At 42.5% G+C, this 26,442-nt stretch overlaps 1 protein-coding gene across 3 annotated transcripts in view; it reads right to left on the bottom strand.

The window, feature by feature from the left end:
• LOC120063334 (ras GTPase-activating-like protein IQGAP1) overlaps positions 1-26,442 on the bottom strand; it is an 85,539-nt gene that overhangs the window by 37,770 nt on the left and 21,327 nt on the right. For all 3 annotated transcript variants that reach the window (XM_039013660.1, XM_039013658.1, XM_039013659.1), the window contains exons 3-6: positions 15,585-15,741; positions 12,981-13,058; positions 10,320-10,396; positions 200-267 (exon numbers count right to left, since the gene is read on the bottom strand). In XM_039013660.1, the coding sequence (XP_038869588.1) occupies positions 200-267; positions 10,320-10,396; positions 12,981-13,058; positions 15,585-15,741 (380 nt within the window). The remainder of the gene's footprint in view (positions 1-199; positions 268-10,319; positions 10,397-12,980; positions 13,059-15,584; positions 15,742-26,442) is intronic.

The raw sequence follows: 26,442 nt of genomic DNA, 5'->3' as shown, positions 1-26,442 counted from the left end.
CACTACGTGTTGATTTTAAAGTACAGGGTGAACTCAAGCTATGGCTCTTACGAGATCTCTAATTATCATGCTGGAATAGAAGAGCTGGTGGATTAAATGCTACTGTAGCTTTGTAAAACACTAGTGTAGCCTGGTAAAATGCTACAGTAAAATACCACTGGAGCCTGGTAAAATGCAACTGTAGGTTGGTCTTTCTTACCTGTGAAGGCCACTTTCCCCAGCAGGTCCTGGATCTGTGGTGCAATGCCCCGTTTGTACAGGTATAAACTGAAGAAAAAAAACACAAGGTTATGTTACATTTTCATTTCATTTTGGTCATTTAGTAGAGCTACTTCTAGTCAGGTTTTGTTTCAAGTATCCTGGAGAATAACTGTCTGGGGTCGAGGGATGGAATGGTATGAAGCGCTCAGAACGTTAATTTAGATTTAATGGTAAGGATAAAGGGTACTAAAGTGGTAGATAAGATGTGGCTATGTTTATTCAATAACTCAGAGGCAGGGGAAACATAATTTACTAACATCTGGATCTATCCACACTTTTCCCTTGCTTGAATACTTTAGAAATGCATCCTTCCTTCCTCTTGCCCTTGGGTCAGCAAGGGATCCACCGTATTGCTTTCACCTATGAAAGCATGTCAGTCCAATAAGTGACAACTTGAAGGAAGTGAGGAAGGAAGGATGCATCCCAAGGGGACCTTGAAACATCCATCTTCTCCAGACTGAGCTTGAAGAGCGTTGGCCCAATAAACTGCAATTCCCCCTTTTCCCCACAGGGGAGCAATATGTGCTCAGAGAAAGCAACAGTCAGAATACTGACAAGCCAACTGCACTGACTGTACTGAGTCCAGTTAACCTGAAACAAACAGGTGGCTGGAAACTGCATTAAACTTTCATCTGCCAGCAGGTTCCTGATAAGTGGGCATGAATTATAGATTGGGCTACAGGGGTACGGGTGTCTTCCTGAGGGGTTTAAAGTCTGCTAGGACAGAGGGAAGGCCAAAGGTTTATTATGTTGTTTCCATTCTATTGTGTTGCCTTTCTATTTTTCCACTTCACTGAAATCTCAACAAAGGCTCACTAGCCCAGTGTGTCCACTTCTCCTCAGAGTTGATTCCCTACCCTGGCTCCCAATGGGGGTTAGACCGCACTGCCAGGAAGGAAGAGCACGTGTGTGCGCACAGGCAGGGAAGGAAGCCTGCCCTCATGGGCCATGACCAAACAGCTCAAAGAGAAAAAAAAACAAGTCAACTAGCTAACGCATTCACTCCAATTCTCTGTCACATTCAGATGGATATACTGTACGAGTAGTGCTCGACTTGGGCAGGAGCTTAGCGGTACTGAATAGCAGCACCGTAAATGTTCTACTGCTCGAGTTCCTGCACTTCCTAAAATACTGGCTAAAAATATTGTGAAGTTCCTGCACCTAAACAGTAACAGCACCCAAAATGATACCAGCACCTATTTCAGTCCAAGTCAAGCACTGTATACATTACAAACCACTCTTCTCTGTACACATGACAGTGTATGTGTACTGTATACATGACAGTCAATGTGGTCACAGAACACAGGGTCTGGAATAAAACCAGTCAGTACAAAACCAGATACTAACAGTGACACCACTGACTTCACACAATGACAAAATGTCACTACAGATCTGTTACTTCTACTATCACCACCACACTATGACAGCAGCTCTGAGGTGAGACTGGAGACTGACTGGCTGACTGACTGGTCAAAAGTAGTGCACTAAATAGGGAAAGGGTGCCATTTAAGTAGTGCACTAAATAGGGAAAGGGTGCCATTTGGGATGCATCCTCAGTATAGGCCGGCCTGTCTTATAGGCCAGTGTTTAAACAACAAGGGGTACTAGGAGCCCTGGGGGTACATGGCCTATCCACAGGGGGTACTTGAGATGACTCATGAGACCATAGGCTTACTGGTCAAATGCATGAGCGGGGTACTGCAAGGTAACTCTGGGCAGAGCAAAATGTACTTGGTAGTACATTAACCGAAAAAGGTTGGGAAGCACTGTTATAGGCTGTTTATTTTCTATAGATGTTAACAGGGGTGTGTCTACTACATTATGCAGTTATATCAGTTATTCAGTGTTCAAAAGCACTGGACAGAGAGCCGTTAAAGTAGGTTGCTGGACCTTGGCTATCTGTCAAACCTGTGGGATGTTTATGATAGCACAGTGCATAATAAGGACATGAATCAATCATGACCTTTGAAAAAAGAGCGGGAGTTAGAGAGGGCTGTGTGAGAGTGACTGATGGGGTTTTCTACTACCCTTAACACACTTTCAATCCATGAATGAAGTTAACAGTAATGCCTTTTAGCGTAATAATCTAAGGCCAACCCACGCCTGCAACAGCTGTGAAGCTGTAATAACAATGTTATATAGGTTATAATGTATGAACCTGCATTAATGTTATAACAGTGCCTTCAGAAAGTTCACACCCTTTGACTTTTTACACATTTTGTTGTACATTTTGAAATGTAAAATGGATTAATTTGAGATTATGTGTCACTGGCCTACACACAATACCTATAATGTCAAAGTGGAGTTATATATATTTTTTAAATGTTTACAAATAAAAAATGAAAATCTGAAATGTCTTGAGTCAATATTCAACCCATTTATGGCAAGCCTAAATACGTTCAGGAGTAAACAAGTCGCATAATAAATTGCATGGATTTTTGAATACCTCATCTTTGTACTCCACACATACTGTTCAATTACCTGTATGGTCCCTCAGTCGAGCAGTGAATTTCAAACACAGATTCAACCACAAAGACCAGGGAGGTTTTCCAATGCCTCACAAAAGAAGGGCACCTATTAGTAGATGGTTAAAATAAAAAAAGCAGAAACTGAATATCCTTTGAGCATGGTGAAGTTATTAAAAAATGTCTTTGGATGGTGTAGCATTACAGCCAGTCACTACAAAGATACATGTGTCCTTCCTAACTCAGTTGCCGGAGAGAAAGGAAACTGCCCAGGGATTTTGGCATGCCAATGATGACTTTAAAACAGTTAGAGTTTAATGGCTGTGATAGGATGGATCATTAACATTGTAGTTACTCCACAATACTAACCTAAATGACAGAGTGAATTGAGTAAAGATGGCGCCGGAGGGTAGGGCTGCTGTTTTATCGGCTCTTAACCAACCATGCTATTTTGTTTGTTTTTTCGCATTGTTTTTAAACTTGTTTTGTACATAATGTTGCTGTTACCGTCACTTATGACCGAAAAGACCTTCTGGACATCAGAACTGGGATAACGCACCTAAAATTGGACGAGGAGTTCTTCTTCAATGAGTCGCACGCAAGGAATATACTACGGACACCTGAACAGGTCCAGATCCCGTGAATGGCTGGAAAAATGAAACGTAGGTTTCGCGGAAAGAGATCAGGATGCCTTGTGAGGATCAGGCGACGAGTGGCTAATCTGCCCTTGCCTTCCGTTCTGCTGGCTTCAATCGCTGGAAAATACAGTGGCTTGCGAAACTATTCCCCCCCTGGCATTTTTCCTATTTTGTTGCCTTACAACCTGGAATGAATATAGATTTTTGGGGGGTTTGTATCATTTGATTTACACAACATGCCTAACACTTTGAAGATCCAAAATATTTTTTATTGTGAAACAAGAAATAAGACAAAAAAAACAGAAAACTTGAGCGTGCATAACTATTCACCCCCCCCCCCCAAAGTCAATACTTTGTAGAGCCACCTTTTGCAGCAATTACAGCTGCAAGTCTCTTGGGGTATGTCTCTATAAGCTTGGCACATCTAGACACTGGGATTCTTGCCCATTCTTCAAGGCAAAACTGCTTCAGCTCCTTCAAGTTGGATGGGGTCCGCTGGTGTAAAGCAATCTTTAAGTCATACCACAGATCCTCAATTGGATTGAGTTTCTGGGCTTTGACTAGGCCATTCCAAGACATTTAAATGTTTCCCCTTAAACCACTCGCGTGTTGCTTTAGCAGTATGCTTAGGGTCATTGTCCTGCTGGAAGGTGAACCTCCATTCCAGTCTCAAATCTCTGGAAGACAAACAGGTTTCCCTCTAGAATCTCCCTGTATTTAGCACCATCCATCATTCCTTCAATTCTGACCAGTTTCCCAGTCCCTGCCAATGAAAAACATCCCCACAGCATGATGCTGCCACCACCATGCTTCACTGTGGGGATGGTGTTCTCTGGGTGATGAGAGGTGTTGGGTTTGCGCCAGACATAGCATGTTCCTTGGACAAAAAGCTACATTTTGGTCTCATCTGACCAGAGTACCTTCTTCCATATGTTTGGGGAGTCTCCCGCAAGCCTTTTGGTGAACACAAAATGTGTTTGCTTACTTTTTTCTTTAAGCAATGGCTTTTTTTCTGGCCACTCTTCTGTGAAGCTCAGCTCTATGGTGTGTACAGCTTAAAGTGGTCCTATGGACAGATACTCCAATCTCTGCTGTAGAGCTTTGCAGCTCCTTCAGGGTTATCTTTGGTCTCTTTGTTGCCTCTCAGATTAATGCCCTTTCCTGGTCCGTGAGTTTTGGTGGGCAGCCCTCTCTTGGCAGGTTTGTTGTGTTGCCATATTCTTTTTATAATGGATTTAATGGTGCTCTGTGGGATGTTCAAAGTTTCTGATATTTTTTAAACCCCAATCCTGATCTGTACTTCTTCACAACATTGTCCCTGACTTGTTTGGAGAGCTCCTTGGTCTTCATGGTGCCGCTTGCTTGGTGGTGCCCCTTGCTTAGTGGTGTTGCAGACTCTGGGACTCTTTCAGAACAGGTGTATACAGTTGAAGTCGGAAGTTTACATACACCTTGGGAAAATGCATTTAAACTCAGTTTTTCACAATTCCTGACATTTAATCCAAGTAAAAATTCCCTGTCTTAGGTCAGTTAGGGTCACCACTTAATTTTAAGAATGTGAAATGTCAGAATAATAGTAGAGAGAATGATTTATTTCAGCTTTTATTTCTTTCATCACATTCCCAGTGGGTCAGAAGTTTACATACACTCAATTAGTATTTGGTAGCATTGCCTTTACATTGTTTAACTTGGGTCAAACGTTTCTGGTAGCCTTCCACAAGCTTCCCACAATAAGTGGGTGAATTTTGGCCCATTCATCCTGACAGAGCTGGTGTAACTGAGTCAGGTTTGTAGGCATCCTTGCTCGCACACGCTTTTTCAGTTCTGCCCACACATTTTCTATAGGATTGAGGTCAGGGCTTTGCCACTCCAATACCTTGACTTTGTTGTCCTTAAGACATTTTGCCACAACTTTGGAAGTATGCTTGGGGTCATTGTCCATTTGGAAGACCCATTAGCGACCAAGCTTTAACTTCCTGACTGATGTATTGAGATGTTGCTTCAATATTCCCACAATTTTCCTCTCTCGTGATGACATTTATTTTGTGAAGTGCACCAGTCCATCCTGCAGCCATGCACCCCCACAACATGATGCTGCCACCCCCATGCTTCACGGTTGGGATGGTGTTCTTCGGCTTGCAAGCTTCTCCCTTTTCCTCCAAACATAATGATGGACATTATGGCCAAACAGTTCTATTTTCTTTTCTCCATCAGACCAACAGACATTTCTCCTAAAAGTCTGATCTTTGTCCCCATGTGCAGTTGCAAACCGTAGTCTGGCTTTTTTATGGCGGTTTTGGAGCAGTGGCTTCTTCCTTGCTGAGCGGCCTTTCAGGTTATGTCGATATAGGACTCGTTTTAATGTGGATATAGATACTTTTGTACCTGTTTCCTCCAGCATCTTCACAAGGTCCTTTGCTGTTGTTCTGGGATTGATTTGCACTTTTCACACCAAAGTATGTTCATCTCTAGGAGTCAGAACGTGTCTCCTTCCTGAGCGTTTTGAAGGCTGCGTGGTCCCGTGGTGTTTATACTTGCATACTATTGTTTGTACAGATGAACGTGGTACATTCAGGCATTTGGAATTTGCTCCCAAGGATGAACCAGACTTGTGGAGGTCTACAATTTATTTCTGAGGTCTTGGCTGATTTCTTTTGATTTTCCCATGATGTCAAGCAGAGGCACTGAGTTTGAAGGTAGGCCTTGAAATACATCCACAGGTACACCTCCAATTGACTCAAATTATGTCAATTAGCCTATCAGAAGCTTCTAAAGCCATGACATAATTTTCTGGAATTTTCCAAGCTGTTTAAAGGCACAGTCAACTTAGTGTATGTAAACTTCTGACCCACTGGAATTGTGATACAGTGAATTATAAGTGAAATAATCTGTAAACAATTGTTGGAAAAATGTCTTGTGTCGTGCACAAAGTAGACGTCCTAACCGACATGCCAAAACTATAGTTTGTTAACAAGAAATTTGTGGAGTGGTTGAAAAACGAGTTTTAATGACTAAAACCTAAGTGTATGTAAACTTCCGACTTCAACTGTATATACTGAGACCATGTGACACTTACATAAAGTCCACCTGTGTGCAATCAAACTAATTATGTGACTTCTGAAGGTAATTGATTGCACCAGATCTTATGTACGGGCTTTACAGGTTGTAATGCAACAAAATAGGAAAAACGGCAAGGGGGATGAAAACTTTTGCAAAGCACTGTAAATGGGACGAACTGAAAGCACGTACATCACTACCGAGTCATGGCTGAACGACGACAATAAGAACATACAGCTGGCGGGTTATACACTATCGGCAGGACAGAACAGCAGCCTCTGATAAGAAACGGGGCGGGAGCCTATGCATGTTTGTAAACAATAGCTGGTGCACGATATCTAAGGAAGTCTCAGGGTTTTGCTCGCCTGAGGTAGAGTATCTCATGATAAACTGTGGACCACACTATCTACCTAGAGAGTTTATCTATATTTTTTGTAGCTGTCTACATACCACCACAGACCAACGCTGTAACCAAAACCGCACTCAATGAGCTGCATTCCGTCATAAGCAAACAGGAAAACGCTCATCCAGAGGCGGCGCTCCTAGTGGCCGGGAACTTTAATGCAGGGAAACTTAAATCAGTTTTACCTCATTTCTATCAGCATGTTAAAAATGTGCAACCAGAGGGAAACAAATTCTAGACCACCTTTACTCAACACACAGAGACACGTACAAAGCTCTCCCTCACCCTCCATTTGGCAAATCTGACCATAACTCTATCCTCCTGATTCCTGCTTACAAGCTAAAATTAAAGCAGGAAGCACCAGTGACTCAGTCTATAAAAAAGTGGTCAGATGAAGCAGATGCTAAACTACAGGACTGCTTTGCTAGCATAGACTGGAATATGTTCCAGGATTCTTCCGATGACATTGAGGAGTACACCACATCAGTCACTGGCATTATCAATAAGTGCATCGAGGACGTCGTCCCTACAGTGACTGTACGCGTACATACCCCAACAGGAAGCCATGGATTACAGGCAACATTCGCACTGAGCTAAAGGGTAGAGCTGACGAATGTAGTACGATCGAATCATACTACACTGGCTCCGACACTCATCAGATGTGGCAGGGCTTGCAAACTATTTCAGACTACAAAAGGGAAGCATAGCCGAGAGCTGCCCAGTGACACGAGCCTACCAGATGAGCTAAATAACTTCTATGCTCGCTTCGAGGCAAGTAACACTGAAACATGCATGAGAGCATCAGCTGTTCGGGCGACTGTGTGATCACGCTCTCCGCAGCCGATGAGAGTAAGACCTTTAAACAGGTCAACAATCACAAGGCCGCGGGGCCAAACGGATTACCTGGTTGTGTACTCCGAGCATGCGCTGACCTACTGGCAAGTGTCTTCTGACATTTTCAACCTCTACCTGTCTGAGTCTATAATACCAACATGTTTTAAGCAGACCACCATAGTCCCTGTGCCCAAGAACACCAAGGCAACCTGCCTAAATGACTACCTACCCGTAGCACTCACGTCTATAGCCATGAAATGCTTTGAAAGGCTGGTCATGGCTCACATCAAAACCATTATTCCAGAAACCCTAGACACACTCCAATTTACATACCGCACCAACAGATCCACAGATGATGCAATCTCGATTACACTCCACACTGCCCTTTCCCACCTGGACAAAAGGAACACCTACAGTATGTGAGAATACTATTCTTTGACTACAGCTCAGCGTTCAACACCATAGTGCCCTCAAAGCTCATCAATAAGCTAAAGACCCTGGGACTAAACACCTCCCTCTGCAACTGGACCCTGGACTTCCTGACGGGCTGCCCCCAGGTAGTAAGGGTAGGTAACAACACATCCGCCATGCTAATCCTCAACACAGGGGCCCCTCGGGGGAGTGTCCTCAGTCCCCTCCTGTACTCCCTGTTCACCCATGACTGAACGGCCAGGCATGACTCTGTACCGGTACCCCCTGTATATAGTCCCGCTATTGATATTTACTGCTGCTCTTTAATCATTTGTTATTCTTATCTCATCAGCAACAAAGAGATCAAAGATAACCCTGAAGGAGCTGCAAAGCTCTACAGCGGAGAATGGAGTATCTATCCCCATAGGACCACTTTAAGCTGTACACTCCACAGAGCTGGGCTTTACAGAAGAGTGGCCAGAAAAAAAGCCATTGCTTAAAGAAAAAAATAAGCAAACACGTTTGGTGTTCGCCAAAAGGCATGTGGGAGACTCCCCAAACATATGGAAGAAGGTACACTGGTCAGATGAGACTAAAATTGAGCTTTGGCCATCAAGAAAAACCCGATGTCTGGCGCAAACCCAACACCTCTCATCACCCAGAGAACACCATCCCCACAGTGAAGCATGGTGGTGGCAGCATCATGCTGTCGGGATGTTTTTTTTTTATCGGCAGGGACTGGGAAACTGGTCAGAATTGAAGGAATGATGGATGGCGCTAAATACAGGGAAATTCTTGAGGGAAACCTGTTTCAGTCTTCCAGAGATTTGAGACTGGGACGGAGGTTCACCTTCCAGCAGGACAAGGACCCTAAGCATACTGCTAAAGCAACACTCGGGTGGTTTAAGGGGAAACATTTAAATGGCCTAGTCAAAGCCCAGACCTCAATTGCCTTGAAGAATGGGCAAAAATCCCAGTGGCTAGATGTGCCAAGCTTATAGAGACATACCCCAAGAGACTTGCAGATGTAATTGCTGCAAAAGGTGGCGCTACAAAGTATTGACTTTGAGGGGGGGTGGGGGGGTGAATAGTTATGCACGCTCAAGTTTTTTGTTTTTTGTCTTATTTCTTGTTTGTTTCACCCCCCAAAATATTTTGCATCTTCAAAGTGGTAGGCACGTTGTGTAAATCAAACCCCCCAAAAAATCGATTTTAATTCCAGGTTGTAAGGCAACAAAATAGGAAAAATGCCAAGGAGTGTGAATACTTTCGCAAGCCACTGTACAGGCTATAATGTGTGAACCTGCCATAACAATGTTATATAGGCTATAATGGGTGTGTGATGTATATAGAGCAGAAAGCCTAACGCTTGAGATTGTGTAGTAAAATCCCTCTGAACATGATCTCAGATAAACCCATTCCAGTTCATCTTTCATATAACACAGGTATTTCAATGCTCACTGAAAGTTAGGAGTCAGAGTCAACACTGACTGCACATAAGAAAATAGGCTTCACATTAAAATATGGTGAGAGGGCTATTAATTAAAAAACTAAAAAGTTGAGTGATAGACAGGCCCTTCTACCACCGTCAGCTCCCAATATAACATTTGGCTTTCCTTACAGACGATACTATGTGAGAATGACATCATTGTGGTCTCTTGTAGACTCAAGAGAACATTGTCAAAGGAGACACTAAATAGCTCGAGGAAGCTTACAAATTGAAGCAGTCTGTTGGCAGGAAATGACTCAATGTATACAGGAAGTCACCTATCAGTTCTGAGGCTGTACCTAGCATTGCATGCGCAAACGATATCCATACAAACACACAAAAACAACGGCAAGCTTGGGAAATGACTGCATATTGCCACATCTTCTTTCCATGAATCGTGAAAATAGCATGTTTTAACCATAAACTGAAACAGCCGATACTAGTTTCATGTTATCTTTTACCATTTTCCTCCATTCATCTTCACTTCTCTTGTTTCACACATTAACCTTTTCAAAAATGATCCTCAAGTCCCATTTTGACATTAATATTATATGATATGCATTTAGGGCTCTTCAAACATCAGAAGAAGAGCTAAAAACTTAGGTCTCCTACACAATATAATGTGCAGTCAAGAAACAAGAAATATTCTAGTGTGTTTTGGACAAAGAGTAAGAGGCATGATGTAAGCACTGAGCAGTAAGCCTAATGGGGGGTGAGTCAGATAGAAAACCCACCTTGTGTTGGAATGCTCCCTGTCTTACCTTAATGCGTGTATGCAGTACACCACCTTGGGCATGTTTTTGCGATTGTACACATCTGTCGTTTCAGGATAGAATATCTGAAAGTAGCAACCAGAGGAGGCATTAGTCATAGGTCTTTCATTAACGTCTCCTGATACCTTGCACAGTGCAGCAGCCAAGAGGCACAGCGAGCACACTACATCTTTCAGACTGTCAGCTCATTTTCAACCTGAAGCAGTCTGACACTATTCCTCTGTATCCTCCTGGCCACTGCCACACACCTTTGGGTGATGTAATTCTTGCCTGTCAGTGTGTCTCACTGTACATACACCTACCTGGCTGACTGCTGTGGATGTCCATGTGTTTCCCAAAAGGGAACAGTAGTGGTGAACAACAGTGAAGCAATCTATTTGTATTTATTATGGATCCCCATTAGCTGCTGCCATTATACAATTTAAAAAACATTACAATACATTCACAGATTTCACAACACACTGTGTGCCCTCAGGCCCCTACTCCACCACTATCACATATCTACAGTACTAAATCCATGTGTATGTGTGTGTATAGCGCATATGTTATTGTGTGTGTATGCATGTGTCTGTGCCTGTTTGTGTTGCTTCACAGTCCCCGCTGTGCCATAAGGTGTTTTCTTATATGTTTTTTAAATCGAATTTTACTGCTTGCATCAGTTACTTGATGTGGAATAGAGTTCCACGTAGTACTGTGTGCCTCCCATAGTCTGTTCTGGACTCGGGGACTGTGAAGAAACCTCTGGTGGCATGTCTTGTGGAGTATGCACTTGTGTCCGAGCTGTGTGCCAGTAGTTTAGACAGACAGCTCGGTGCGTTCAACATGTCAATACCTCTCATAAATACAAGTAGTGATGAAGTCAATCTCTCCTCCACTTTGAGCCAGGAGAGATTGACATGCATATTATTAATATTAGCTCTCTGTGTACATCCAAGGGCCAGCCGTGCTGTTCTGAGCCAATTTTCCTGTCCTTTTTTGTGGCACCTGACCATACGACTGAACAGTAGTCAAGGTGCGACAAAACTAGGGCCTGTAGGACCTGCCTTGTTGATAGTGTTGTTAAGAAGGCAGAGCATCGCTTTATTATGGACAGACTTCTCCCCATCTTAGCTACTACTGTATCAATACATTTTGACCATGACAGTTTACAATATAGGGTTATTCCAAGCAGTTTAGTCATCTCAACTTGCTCAATTTCCACATTATTTACTACAAAATTGACTTGAGGTTTAGGGTTTAGTGAATGTTTTGTCCCAAATACAATGCTTTTAGTTTTTGAAATATTTAGGGCTAACTTATTCCTTGTCACCCACTCTGAAACTAACTGCAGCTCTTTGTTGAGCGTTGCAGTCATTTCAGTCGCTGTAGTAGCTGACGTGTATAGTGTTGAGTCATCCGCATACATAGACATTCTGGCTTTACTCAAAGCCAGTGGCATGTGGACAGTAAAAAAAAATTAAAAGCAAGGGGCCTAACCAGCTACCCTGGGGAATTCCTGATTCTACCTGGATTATGTTTGAGAGGATTCCATTAAAGAACACTCTCTGTGTTCTGTTAGACAAGTAACTATTTATCCACATTATAGCAGGGGGTGTAAAGCCATAACACAAGTTTTTCCAGCAGCAGACTATGATCGATAATGTCAAAAGCTGCACTGAAGTCTAACAAGACAGCCCCCCCCCAATCAATTTATCATCAATTTCGCTCAACCAATCCTCAGTCATTTGTGTAAGTGCAGTACTTGTTGAGTGTCCTTCCCTATAAGCATGCTGAAAGTCTGTTGTCAATATGTTTACTGTGAAATAGCATTGTATCTGGTCAAACACAATTTTTCCAGAAGTTTACTAAGGGTTTGTAACAGTCTGATTGGTCGGCTATTTGAGCCTGTAAAGGGGGCTTTACTATTCTTGGGTAGCGGAATTACTTTAGTTTCCCTCCAGGCCTGAGAGCACACACTTTCTAATAGGCTTAAATTGAAGATGTGGCAAATAGGAGTGGCAATACCGTCTATTATCCTCAGTAATTTTCCATCCAGATTGTCAGACCCCGGTGGCTTGTCATTGTTGATATACAACAATTATTTTTTTCACCTCTTCCACAATGACTTTACGGAATTCAAATGTACAATTCTTGTCTTTCATAATTTGGTCCAATATGTAGGATGTGTAGTGTCAGCGTTTGTTGCTGGCATGTCGTACCTATTCCCCTACCCTGATCATTATTTTGAATTAAAACAAATAGCGAAACATTTTAATCCATCAATAATGAGAAGATGAGGCCATAATAACCATATGAATAAACAATGTATCATATCATTGGTTGTCTGTCGACTCCTAAAGATTCTCCTTTGGTAAGTGTACTGCTTCCCCAAAACAGAATAATTAATTGATTGATCATCATCAAACATGTATCTCTGAGCAATTCCAGTGTTACCATCACATGGCATGACAATAAGGTGTTCCATAAGGATGCAGTAGAACAAACAGCGTGCTTTAATTTACCTGGTCCACTGTCATTTGACTTAGTAAAATCCATAACAGGCATCTCAGCCTTGTGATATCACCAGTTACTACAAGGTTCTGATACTGTATGCCTCTGGTAGGAGGGACTTGGGCAGTGTGTGTGTGTGTGTGTGTGTGTTAGTCGTACCTTAGGCAGCCCTACAGACTCCATGGCCCGTAGCCATTGCACTGTGTTGTCTGTGTGTCTGAAGTGAAGTCCTGTGTGCTGGAGACAAACACAGACAAAATAGAAATATTAGATCCCTGCAACTGAGTCTGTTGTGCATCAGAAATAGCATGTTTTTGGTAGGAATCGCACGCATGCAAGGACGTGCACGTGCATGCACACGGAAAGATGAAGGAGAGTGTGTGCGTGAGTGTGTTGTCAGCACAGCTGCTGTTTTTAACATGGGGGGGGCATCTCTCTGTCCCTTGGGAGATGGTTGACAGGAAGTGGGGCTGTCTGCGTTGGATCTGGGATTAGACATTTCCTTTATGACGCCATGGAGGTGCGGGGGAGAGGTGCGGGGGAGAGGCGAGGAACTAGATAGAGGTGGGGTGTGGGGGGAGAGGAACTAGATAGAGATGTGGTGTGGGGGAGAGAGGAGAGGAACTAGATAGAGGTGGGGTGTGGGGGGAGAGGAACTAGATAGAGGTGGGGTGTGGGGGGAGAGGAACTAGATAGAGGTGGGGTGTGGGGGGAGAGGAACTAGATAGAGGTGGGGTGTGGGGGGAGAGGAACTAGATAGAGGTGGGGTGTGGGGGGAGAGGAACTAGATAGAGGTGGGGTGTGGGGGGAGAGGAACTAGATAGAGGTGGGGTGTGGGGGGAGAGGAACTAGATAGAGGTGGGGTGTGGGGGGAGAGGAACTAGATAGAGGTGGGGTGTGGGGGGAGAGGAACTAGATAGAGGTGGGGTGTGGGGGGAGAGGAACTAGATAGAGATTAGATTTCGGAATGGCCGATTAAATCGGGGCAGATTTCAAGTTTTCATAACAATCGGTAATCGGTATTTTTTTTTTACACCTTTATTTAATCTTTATTTAACTAGGCAAGTCAGTTAAGAACACATTCTTATTTTCAACGAGGCAGAACGACAGATTTTTAACCTTGTCAGCTCGGGGGATCCAATCTTGCAACCTTACAGTTAACTAGTCCAATGCTTTAACACCTGATTACATTGCACTCCACGAGGAGCCTGCCTGTTAGCGAATGCAGTAAGCTAAGGTAAGTTGCTAGCTAGCATTAAACTTATCTTATAAAAAACAATCAATCAATGACTATCATTGCTCCAATGTGTACTTAACCATAAACATCAATGCCTTTCTTAAAATCAATACACAAGTATATATTTTTAAACCTGCATATTTTGCTGAAAGAAATCCAGGTTAGCAGGCAATATTAACCAGGTGAAATTGTGTCATTTCTCTTGCGTTCATTGCACGCAGAGTCAGGGTATATGCAACAGTTTGGGCCGCCTGGCTCTTTGCGAACTAATTTGGCAGAACTTTACGTAATTATGACAACATTGAAGGTTGTGCAATGTAACAGGAATATTTAGACTCATGGATGCCACCCGTTAGATAAAATACGGAACGGAATAAACGTTTTGTTTTCGAGGTGATAGTTTCTGGATTAGTCAAAGGTATATGGTTTAGAGAGAAATAGTCGACGCGTTATAATTCCTGTAATAACTTGCGGCTGAATTTGAAAGGGGTTCCTTCGTTATTTTACCGTTCATGTCTTCCATAGAGAATGTCTTGATCTACTTCAAATAAGGTCTGTGTTTCGTGCAAGCTTAAACCGCCTCGACGTTTTGATACCCGTGTAAATCTCACTAGGATAAGGTAACATTTGTCAACATATTTTCATAAATCCACTCTACATTTTTTTTTATCTTCGCTTATATTTAGCCAATATTGATCAGAGTTACCTTGTCCTATGGATATCTACACAGTTATAAAATTGGCACGGTGATGTAAGCCTACACGAAACACAGACCTTATTTTAAGTGAATCTAAAAATATCCTATGGAATAAATGAAGGAACCGCTTTTCAGATTTTGCTAGAAGGTGTCATGGGAGTTATGACTCGCACTTTGGTTGTCAATTCTTACCATGCCCATTATTAAAATAGGATTTCCTGCATATAGAAATTAAAGTTTGTTTTCAACATTCATCACAGGTAACTTAAACTCTATTTTTATATAAAAAACAGTTGAGAGTATTTGTCTACTAAGCAGACTCTTCAGTATCATTGTCACTTCAGAGCTGTGTGCGTGTATTTATGTATTATATTAAGTTAAAATAAGTGTTCATTGTTCATTCAGTATTGTTGCAATTGTCATTATTACAAAAATGTGTGTGTGTGTGTGTATGATATTGTATATATTATATGTGTATGATAGTGTATATATTATATAAATCGGCCGATTAATCGGTATCGGCTTTTTTTGTCCTCCAATAATCGGTATCGGCATTGAAAAATCATAATCGGTCGACCTCTAATAGAGATGTGGTGTGGGGGGGAGAGGAGAGGAACTAGATAGAGGTGGGGTGTGGGGGGAGAGGAACTAGATAAAGGTGGGGTATGGGGGAGGAGGAACTAGATAGCGCCGACTGCCACCCAGTTGTGATCCTGTGTCTGTGACAGTTTTACTCTGTAGCCTAGTTCAATTCATAGTCTGAAAAAGTGTCAATTTACTTAGAGTATCCTGCAGTACCAGATCTTTCCAATATGAGGACAAAGGTCACCTTGTAGCGGGCCTGGTCCCTGTCATAGATCTTCTTCTCAGACACCATCTTGGGAGCAAAGAACTTGGCCAGTTTTCCAAGGTAGACTCCGTTCCTCAGACCCTCCTCCAGATCTGTGGTGGAGGGCAGCTCCTCCTCTACACACGCCTCCATCCACCTGGGTATACACACAAACACTGATCTCAGAAAAGGAACAAAATATATACTTCCTGCTTTGCTCCTATGGGGACACTAATAATGGCCACCAGTCCACCCATTATGGCATAATTGAACTGAATGGGGATGCCCGTTCTGCTGATTCTAATGATGACAACATCTGTTCAGTCATTTATATGGAGACGACTGGAACAGAAACTGATCTCACAACAAAATGGCAACAGCTCTCCAGTCATTCATATGGAGCAATAGGGAAGAGACACTGATATCACAACAGAATAACACAGGGTTATTTGTATAGAAACATATACCAGCGTTTCCTTTGGATGATTTGTTAGGAAGGGTGTAGGGTCCCGCCCTGCCTATGTAGGCTAACTGTGAGGCCAAGTAAACACTAGCAGAGACACCGATCCCAGAACATCATAGGTTCATATGTTCATCATCTTTGAGGAGTTTATGGATAACAAAACGCAAATGTTTGGACCAAAGTCTGACTTTGAACCTGTTGCCCGCTCATTCCTTGGCTTCAAGTTAACGGTTCCCTCAATATGAAAGCTGTCGTCATGGATACAAGCATATATAAACAAACAGAACCTTGGTCTGTCCATCACCTTGCCCCGTGTTGATCTGCGATCTAAGAGCATGTGAGCCATTACCAGGCTAACTGACAAGCCGCCTACGCTAGCACCACATAAGTCAATATTGGCTTTCCCTGCACCTACCGAAGGAGCAGCACGGTCAAGGGAAAACCAGCAGTAGACCTAGGCTAACTCAGAACGTTCCTCTGGTGGTTGTTGGGATTCACTTCAGGTCTTATGGTCCACAGGACAAAACCAAATCATCAGTCATCACCCAAGAAAGAAAAAAAAAAACAACTGGCCACCTTTCTGTATGTTGGCTACAAGCTTTATTTAAGTCCATGTCTGCATCCGCAGGAATCCTCCTTGCTTCCTGACATTTCATGGTATTGAAGGATTAGGTATTGTAGGACTGTGGCAGTGGTTTAAATTTCACAATATACTAAGTGAGCACACAAACACACCTGGAGAGGCACGTGCAAGTCACAAAAATTACATCAAGCCTTCAGTGAAAGGCATAGGTGGAAGGGTCATTAAGGAGTCCCACAACTGTTACAAAATCTCTAAATCCAAGATCAAAACAGCACTATCAGCTGGTTTGGGTTTATATTGACTGTACAGTATTTCACATGACTGGCTGGTTTGTGCATCCAGTCACTAATCTTAATCTAAGGAATTAGACTACACGATCAACCTGTACATTCAGTCAGTCAATGTATACCGACATAACACATGTCAATGTGTCTATAAATTGACTGACATGCTTGAGGATGATAAACCCTCTCGGTCTATGGTGTTAATAGACTGGTACTGACCCAGAGAGAAGAGCCCGTTGTTCCAGCTCCCACATTCACTGTCCAACATACCAGTGTAGGGGGGTTGGAGAGGCATGCCTTTGGGCAATACATTAGGTTTCTGTAAACTGTTTAATAGAAGACTATTTGGGGCATAAGAGTAAACTGTTCAGGAGTATATGGGGCAGGGAACAAGGGTTTGGTCCTCAACAAACTCAACAGTAGGCCTATAGGTGATTCTGGGTCTTGAGTCAAGATGAGTGAAATCCTGTAAGACAAATTGTCATGCATGTGCTCAGAGGGAGAGCGAGAGAAGAGATCACGCTTAAATTTACAATATGAATGCATCTGTTGCGTTCGTTACCACAGTAATCATACAAACCCTTGAAAGCTGAACTGAAACCACCAATTTAGATGTTGAACCTTGCAGCAAGTGAAGTGTCAGTTGAGAATAATGTTAAGTTCCCTATAAAATGTTACAGTAAGATTTGTTTCACAAGTGAGTTCCTTGTCAAATGTGTGGGGGGGATGTTCAACACACACAAGGTGTTAGAGGTTATTATTAAAATCACAGTAAAGTCCAACTTCATTCATGATAATATATATATTTTTTTTTAAACAGGCCTCCCCTCCTCCATCCTTCTCACTCCATCAGGCCTCCTCTGTCCTGCTCATTCCATCAGGCCTCCTCTGTCCTGCTCATTCCATCAGGCCTCCTCTGTCCTGCTCATTCCATCAGGCCTACCCTCCTCCATGCAACCACTAATGACAAGTCAACGTCTGTCTGTAGGCTGAACCACCACAGCAGAGACAACACTCTGCCCCAAAACGTGTCAACCCAACAAACACACCATTCCCTCTCCTCTGTCAGCACTTACTGTCTCTGTGTGGACAACCACAACAAACATGACGTTATTATGGCAAGTCAGTCCATGCCATGGTACCCCATCATGTTGATTGATTCATTTAAATGGATATTTCACCCAAATTACAAAATGACACATTGGTTTCCTTACCCTTTAAGCAGTCTATGGGCAAGGTATGACTTTGGTTTAGATTCCTTGGCATCATTTCCACATGCTAACATTTGTTGCACAAATCCCATTCAAGTCATGGGACCGATATTATAATTTTCCACACATCATGTCCAAATCATCAGAAAGTATGTCAAATTGATTGTGAAGATCAACAAAGTCACTTAGAGGATTTAAACATGATGCATGGAAAAATGCTAATACCGGTCCCATGACTTGAATGGGATTTGTGCCACAAATGCTAAAATGGTAGCATGTGGAAACAGTGTCAGGGAAACTAAAATAAAGCATGGATTGTTGTCATATCTTGTCCATAGACTGCTTACAGGGTAGGGAAACCAATACGTACATTTGTAATTTGGGTGAACTCTCACTTTAACTTCATTGTAGAGTTTTATTGCAGAATGAACAGTTCCTTGCATCTGCCATTCATTGTAAGGTCCTTTGTTTGTTCTACAGTCTTGCTAAGGAGGATTTGCTAAAATTATAAAATGATGTGATTCTTCAACAAAACCCTGCTGGTGAATGCCAAGATTCTACGGTACATAAGGACATTTTATTACAGCAAACTGTATTATGGCAAATCAATGGCTTTCTGATATCAAAGGAAACATGAGAGGATGTTGACAGACACAGAAAAAGCAACTCTACATGTACAGTACCAGTCAAAAGTTTAGACATACCTACTCATTCAAGGGTTTTTCTTTATTTTTACTATTTTCTACATTGTAGTAGGGAAAATGACCCAACACACCTCCAGGCTATATAAGGGCAATTTGACCAAGGAGAGTGATGGAGTGCTGCATCAGATGACCTGAACTCCACAATCACCCGACCTCAACCCAATTGAGATGGTTTGGGATTAGTTGGACCGCAGAGTGAAGGAAAAGCAGCCAACACGTGCTCAGCATATGTGGGAACTCCTTCAAGACTGTTGGAAAAGCATTCCAGGTGAAGCTGGTTGAGAGAATGCCAAGAGTGTGCAAAGCTGTCATCAAGGCAAAGGGTGGCTACTTTTAAGAATCTAAAATATATTTTAATGTGTTTAACACGTTTTTGGTTACTACATGATTCCATATGTGTTATTTCATAGTTTTGATGTCTTCACTATTATTCTAGATCAGCACTCCTATTCTGGAGACACTGTGAATACAGGCCTAGATATCAGTTGGTCCAATGCTGCCATGCTGAGCCATAATGGCCTGGGAAAGTGGGAAATTAGTGCAACAGGCATGAAGAATCTGAGTGGTGTGTCAAATCGGCACACCAGTCAGATCCGCTGTGTCAGATCGGCATACTTCTGCACTAACGCTACCTGACATTAATCCACCATCTTGGAACAGTGCCACGGCCACATTCTACACACTGCAGCACTGTGGCTACTGAACTGGCCCAGGGGACTACAGGACAAACACAACCAGGGCCTGCCCTCGCCAAAAAAAAACAATAACAAATCCCAATCTGGAATAGAGGCGGTGTGACTGGAGGCACAGAGGGCTTTGTGTGGGTGGCTGATAGAGATAACAGCACACCATGCCATGTCCGCCTGATCACAGTGAGCACTTGATGAGAGTTGGTTGCATGGGTTGGAGAGAGGGCCGGCCTTCTGTACTGGCTAGCGCTCAAGTAGTGGAGGAGAGGGGAAACGCAAGAGTGTACATACACAGATACAAGGCTGGGAAGGCTTTACTGACACACCATTGTGGGCGTTTCAAATCACAGATGAAAATAAGAGGAAAAGTGTATTATTACATAAGCAAATGAGGAGAGAGGTGGGAGGAAAGAGAGAAACCAAGCAAGAAAAAGAGGACAAGGGTGAGATAAAGTGAACGAGAGGAGAAGAATATCCTGGCTCAGTCAGTAACAAAGCTCTCCAGCCTCTGAAGCTGCACTTCCGGGAGTGAAACAATGTGGTTGGTTGTATACAACTACATGGCGAAGCACAGCTCCAACAACAGTATTTAAAACTCCTCAGCCACTCTTTCCTGCCATTGTAATCCTTGGGCGAGCCACCTAAACGTTTTTGCAGGTCGCCTGAGTCCAAACAGTGTAAAAAAATAAAAATGGTACTGTTAGACCTGTGGCCAGGCTAAACACTATATTAGCTAGTGATGCGGGATGGGGGGGGGGGGGGGGGGGTCGATAGTTGCATATCACGATATTAATACTTTGACTCCAAGTATCGATAATTTTTTTTGCAAGGTAGTAGCTCTTCATCTTCTGTTTAAATAGTGAGGCAACATGTTTTGAGCACTTATTTCCATGACTGATTTTCTCATGCTCTCTCATCTTTGCAGCAGACATATAGTGAGCAATACGTTTGGAAAAAACAAAATCGCAGTATTGAGCTGCAATACATATAGAATCACAATACATATCGTATCAGCACCTAAATATCGTGATAATATCGTTTCGAGGTCCCTCGCAATTCCCAGCCCTAATATTAGCCTACTACTCTCTAGGACAAATGGAAAAATCCCACACCAGTGACCAGTCCACATTAGCCCAAACTAAACTGCTAGCCAGGCCAAGTGTTACTAGCCTATATGGGTATTTCTATAAATTAGGGTACCAGTGAGGACTTCCTATGCAGGACAACTTGCTACAGCTGTTGATAAATCATTGATAAATCTGCAACAAAAAAGCTACAGTGCCTTCGGAAAGTATTGTGGTCCCGTGTGGCTCAGTTGGTAGAGCATGGCGCTTGCAACGCCAGGGTTGTGGGTTCATTCCCCACGGGGGGACCAGGATGAATATGTATGAACTTTCCAATTTGTAAGTCGCTCTGGATAAGAGCGTCTGCTAAATGACTTAAATGTAAATGTAAATGTATTCAGACCCCTTGACTTTTTCCACATCGTTACGTTACAACCTTATTCTAAAATGGATTTTTTTTTTATGTAAAAAATCCCAGCAATCTACACACAATACCCCATAATGAAAAGCAAAAAACAGGCTTTTAGAAATGTTTGCTAATTTAATAAACAGAAATACCTTATTTACATAAGTATTCAGACACTTCACTATGAGACTCGAAATTGAGCTCAGGTGCATCCTGTTTCCATTGATCATCCTTGAGATGTTTCTACAACTTGATTGGCGTCCACCTGTGGTAAATTCAATTGATTGGACATGATTTGGAAAGGCACACGCCTGTCTAGATAACATCCCACAGTTGACAGTGCATGTCAGAGCAAAACCCAAGCCATGAGGTCGAAGGAGCTCCGAGACAGGATTGTGTCGAAGCACAGATCTGGGGAAGGGTACCAAAACACTTCCGCAGCATTGAAGGTCCCCAAGAACACAGTGGCCTCCATCACTCTTAAATGGAAAAAGTTGGAACCACCAAGACTCTTCCTAGAGCTGGCCGCCCGGCCAAACTGAGCAATCGGGGGAGAAGGGCCTTGGTCAGGGAGGTGACCAAGAACCCGATTGTCACTCTGACACAGCTCTAGAGCTCCTCTGAGGAGATGGGAGAACCTTCCAGAAGAACAACCATTGATGCATCACTCCTCCAATCAGGCCTTTATGGTAGAGTTGCCAGATGGAAGCCACTCCTCAGTAAAAGGAACATTACAGCCCGCTTGGAGTGTGCCAAAATGAACCTAAAGGACTCTCAGACCATGAGAAACAAGATTCTCTGGTCTAATGAAACCAAGATTGAACTGTTTGGCCTGAATGTCAAGCGTCACATCTGGAGGACACCTGTCACCATCTCTACAGTGAAGCATGGTTGTGGCAGCATCATGCTGTGTTTTTTGTTGCCTGCAATCCATCTTGCCTGTAATCCATGGCTTCTGGTTGGGGTATGTACGTACAGTCACTGTGGGGACGACGTCATCGATGCACTTATTTATGAAGCCAGTGACTGATGTGGGGTACTCCTCAATGGAATCGGAAGAATCCCAGAACATAGTCCAGTCTGTGCTAGTAAAACAGTCCTGTAGCTTAGCATCTGCATCATCTGACCACTTCCTTATTGAGTGAGTCACTAGTACTTCCTGCTCTAGTTTTTGCTTGTAAGCAGGAATCAGGAGGATAGAGTTATGGTCAGATTTGCCAAATGGAGGGCAAGGGAGAGCTTTGTACAGTGGTTCCTCCTTTAAAAGTTGCGAGCTTACGCCGTGGAACTTAGAGGTAATTTGTGGTTTAGTACGATACCCTGCATCACCACTTCATTGCTCCAGACCAGCGCAAGACTTCAGTATTACTTACTAAAACTGTTGTTACACTAAGGTTTTTATTATTTTATTAGGATTATATTGCTCTTACTGTAGTACTGTAGGCCACTCCCGACCGGTCACATTGTACAGCGCCTGAGTGGCGCAACGGTCTAAGAACAGTGCAAGCTGTGTAGCTACAGATGCTGGTTCAATACCGTGCCGCCCTCGACTGGGAGACCCATGAGATGATTGTAGGTTTTTGGTTTTTCTCCCTCTAAAAACAGAAATAAATCATTCTTAATAACAAACTAGCTTTATTTACAAATGTCTCACCCCATGTTCAAGAATGGCCTTTTTCCTCACTCATTTTATTTGAAAACAAAATCTCCAAAATATTGTTATTTTTTAAACAAAGCGATTATTATTATTATTAATTTAGAATTATATGAAAGCCTGTTGGATATTCTCACAGATATATTATTAACCCTGTAATTAGCAGGACAATATATATTGGTCATGGCTCCCGAGTGGCGCACAATGGGACTTCCTTGCAGTTCTCCAGCTGTATCCACTGAAAGTGCGCGAGGTTCAAGGCATGAGGGCAGGGGGCACGGGATGGGCCGCAGAGCCGCGCACAGAAGACCGACCTAGCCAATGGGGAAGGGAGGAGGAGGAAGGGGGAGGGGGTGGACCCCAACCCCGCCACACTGGCAACAATTTAAGGGGCATTGCACTAATAAATGGCACTGACTAGGGAAACGTTCCCGCTGTTCTGTTCTTAGTGCCAGTCGGCAGTCAAACTAAAACAATGTAACTAATAATGGCATCTTTATGCATTCATTAATAAAATAATGATAAAAATACTCTTTCAAAATGCCGATGCTTATTTAGTTATGGATCCATAACAAATTACTATGGAAATAAATATCACTGAATTACAGAAATATCCTCCAATCCTCTATATTGGCGGAGAGTCACGTCATATTTTTCGATATACTGTAGGCCTACCATAGGCGACATGAGTCTCACTAGTGTTGAGTAATGTGCTGTTAAAAGTGGTGTAGGTCTTATTTATTTAAAGAGCATATTGAAGTTAGAAGCAATAAGATTTGAATCAATAGCCTACCACTATTTTAGGACTTTTTTGCGCTGCTCTGAGACAAGCATGGGGACTGGTCTTGATAAATCAATAAGATTTTATTTTCACTGAATCTCCATTTGGGTATTAGTTAGACTAGAATTAGAAAATTATGGTGTAGAAATGTTATGCTCTTAGTGTAAACTTTTATTTAACTAGGCAAGTCAGTTAAAAACAAATTATTATTTACAAGGACAGCCTACTCCTTTCCTCCCCGTCAGAGAATTTAACCCCGGTCTCCCGTGTGCCGCAGGACACTGAATTCTTTAGCTAAACAGCCCAGTACTGTACTCCCGACCATCACGTTGTACAGCGCCATATTTTCCGTTCCATCCTAACGGAAACCCAGAGGGAATTTTGTTTTCCTTGGAATAGCAACACCATAATATTAATCAAATGAATTAAGCAAGTACCAGTTCATGGCCACACCTACTCATTCCAGGGTTTTTCTTTATTTTTACTATTTTCTACATTGTAGAATAATAGTGAAGACATTACAACTATGAAATAACACATATGGAATCAGTTAACCTCTCTTGGGTAGGGGGCAGTATTTTCACCTCCGGATGAAAAGCGTGCCCAAAGTAAACGGCCTGTTACTCAGGCCCAGAAGCTAGGATATGCATATAATTGGTAGATGTGGATAGAAAACACTCTAAAGTTTCCAAAACTGTTAGAATAATGTCTGTGAGTATAACAGAACTGATATGGCAGGCGAAAACCTGAGAAAAATCCATCCAGGAAGTGGAATTATTTTCATGTGGCTGTTTTTCAACTCAATGCCTATAGAGAATCCAATGGGTTAGGAATCAGATTGCAGTTCCTAAGGCTTCCACTAGCTGTCAACAGTCTTTAGACATGGTTTCAGGCTTTTATTTTGAAAAAAACGACGAGTTAAAAGCCATTTTGGTCAGAGGACAGAGGAAGTATGCAGACCTGATTTGGGCGCGCTCCCGTCAGCACGCCGTTTGTTATTTTTCCTTTCTATTGAAAACAGTATTGTCCGGTTGCAATATTGATTATAAAGACAATAAACAACCTGAGGATTAATTATACATTTACATTTTAGTCATTTAGCAGACGCTCTTATCCAGAGCGACTTACAGTAGAGTGCATACATTTTATTACATTTTACATACTGAGACAAGGATATCCCTACCGGCCAAACCCTCCCTAACCCGGACGACGCTATGCCAATTGTGCGTCGCCCCACGGACCTCCCGGTTGCGGCCGGCTGCGACAGAGCCTGGGCGCGAACCCAGCCCAGCCTGGGCGCGAACCCAGAGACTCTGGTGGCGCAGCTAGCACTGCGATGCAGTGCCCTTGACCACTGCGCCACCCGGGAGATTATTAATTATTATAAACATCATTTGACATGCTTCGACAAACTTTACCAGTACTTTTAGTATGTAATCGTCTGCCTGTTGTGACCGCCTTGGAGCCATTGGATTACTGAACAAAACACGCAGACAAAAGTGTGAGTGTGAGTTTTTGGGACATAAAGAGGGACTTTATCGAACAAAACAAACATTTACTGTGTAACTGGGAGTCTTGTGAGTGCAACCATATGAAGATCATCAAAGGTAAGTGATTCATTTTATCGTTATTTCTGACTTTAGTGACTCCTCTACTTGGCTGGTAAATGTTTGTATGCTTTTTTACATGGGGCGTTGTCCTCAGATAATCGCATGGTATGCTTTCGCCGTAAAGCCTTTTTGAAATCTGACACAGCGGCTGGATTAACAAGAAGTTCATCTTTAAGCCGATGTATAACACTTGTATATTTTATGAATGCCTATTATGTGTATTTCTGTATTTTGCTCTGCAATTTCACCGGATGTTGGCCAGGTGGGACGCGTCCGGAATTTTCCTAATGACAGTCAAGTAACGAACAACTGTTGTGATGTTGCATCGCATGTGCTAAAGAGCTTGAAAAAAGGTGTTCACGAGGAATGTCCAGAAGGTTTGTGTCTCATTCGTTACGCCAGTGAAGACAGTTGTGTATGGATCCACATTGGATCTAATATCTTTAGCGAATTGATGTTGATTATCTGTTGTCTGCTTGACTTACAGCAGGGTCTCATTAGATTTAACAGAGAAAGCATCAAGGTAATGTGTTCATGTTTTCATATGTTTTTGTGCGTCGGATTGGACACCAAGTCTACTGTGCGCAATTGTGTAGGATAGACCCAATTGTGTAGAAAAGTCCATGTAACTATTGTAGCCAATTTATTGATAAGTTCTCCTGCTCCCTTATAATTATCTGTGGTTTAATTTTTTATCCGTTTTTGTGAGAGATGTGGCCACTTTTGTTTGTTTCCCGCTGCTTCAATTGAAAGGTGTTGCGGTAAAACCAAGTGCGGTTATTATGAGGACAACAACATCTAATGTTGGCTTCAACTTGGATGTCCATACAAACTCTTCCATTAAAAAAGATAACTGTTTTTTGGTCACTTTCTAATTATAAAAACAGTGATCGCGAGATTCAAATGGTGAGATTAATGCTACAACTATTCATGGTTTTATTGTGTGCCTGCGTCGGCCACATAGGCTACAGATAAATGGCAATGAATGCATCAAATCTAATTAGTCAGGCAATGTCCACATTATTGTCACATATTTTTGAATGTAATCATTTGAATTTCAGTGCACTGGCAAGGCATACTTTTTCTTATTATCCTTTAAAAGTGGTAATGGCCTACTTGTTTGACACTTTTTGCATGCTTTTTGCAGGGAGGGGTAGGGTTCTATATTAGACCCTATATGTACAAATATATCAATACACAAATTGTACTACACATTGAGGGCCTTGAAAATTACAATTAAGTGCTTGAAAAAGACCCTGAAAGTCCTTGAATTTGACATTCCAATGTCTGTATAAATCCTGCTAAAAGGATGTATAGTCCTAGACCTACGTTGTTGTATAGGTGGAGTTATGGGTACATTTTCATATGGAACTGCATGAAAATCTTCTTTATTTTTGTTTCAAACCACA

This window comes from Salvelinus namaycush, chromosome 18 (assembly GCF_016432855.1).
Source record: "Salvelinus namaycush isolate Seneca chromosome 18, SaNama_1.0, whole genome shotgun sequence".
Taxonomy (NCBI): domain Eukaryota; kingdom Metazoa; phylum Chordata; class Actinopteri; order Salmoniformes; family Salmonidae; genus Salvelinus; species Salvelinus namaycush.
This window is presented reverse-complemented; position numbering and strand designations above follow the sequence as displayed.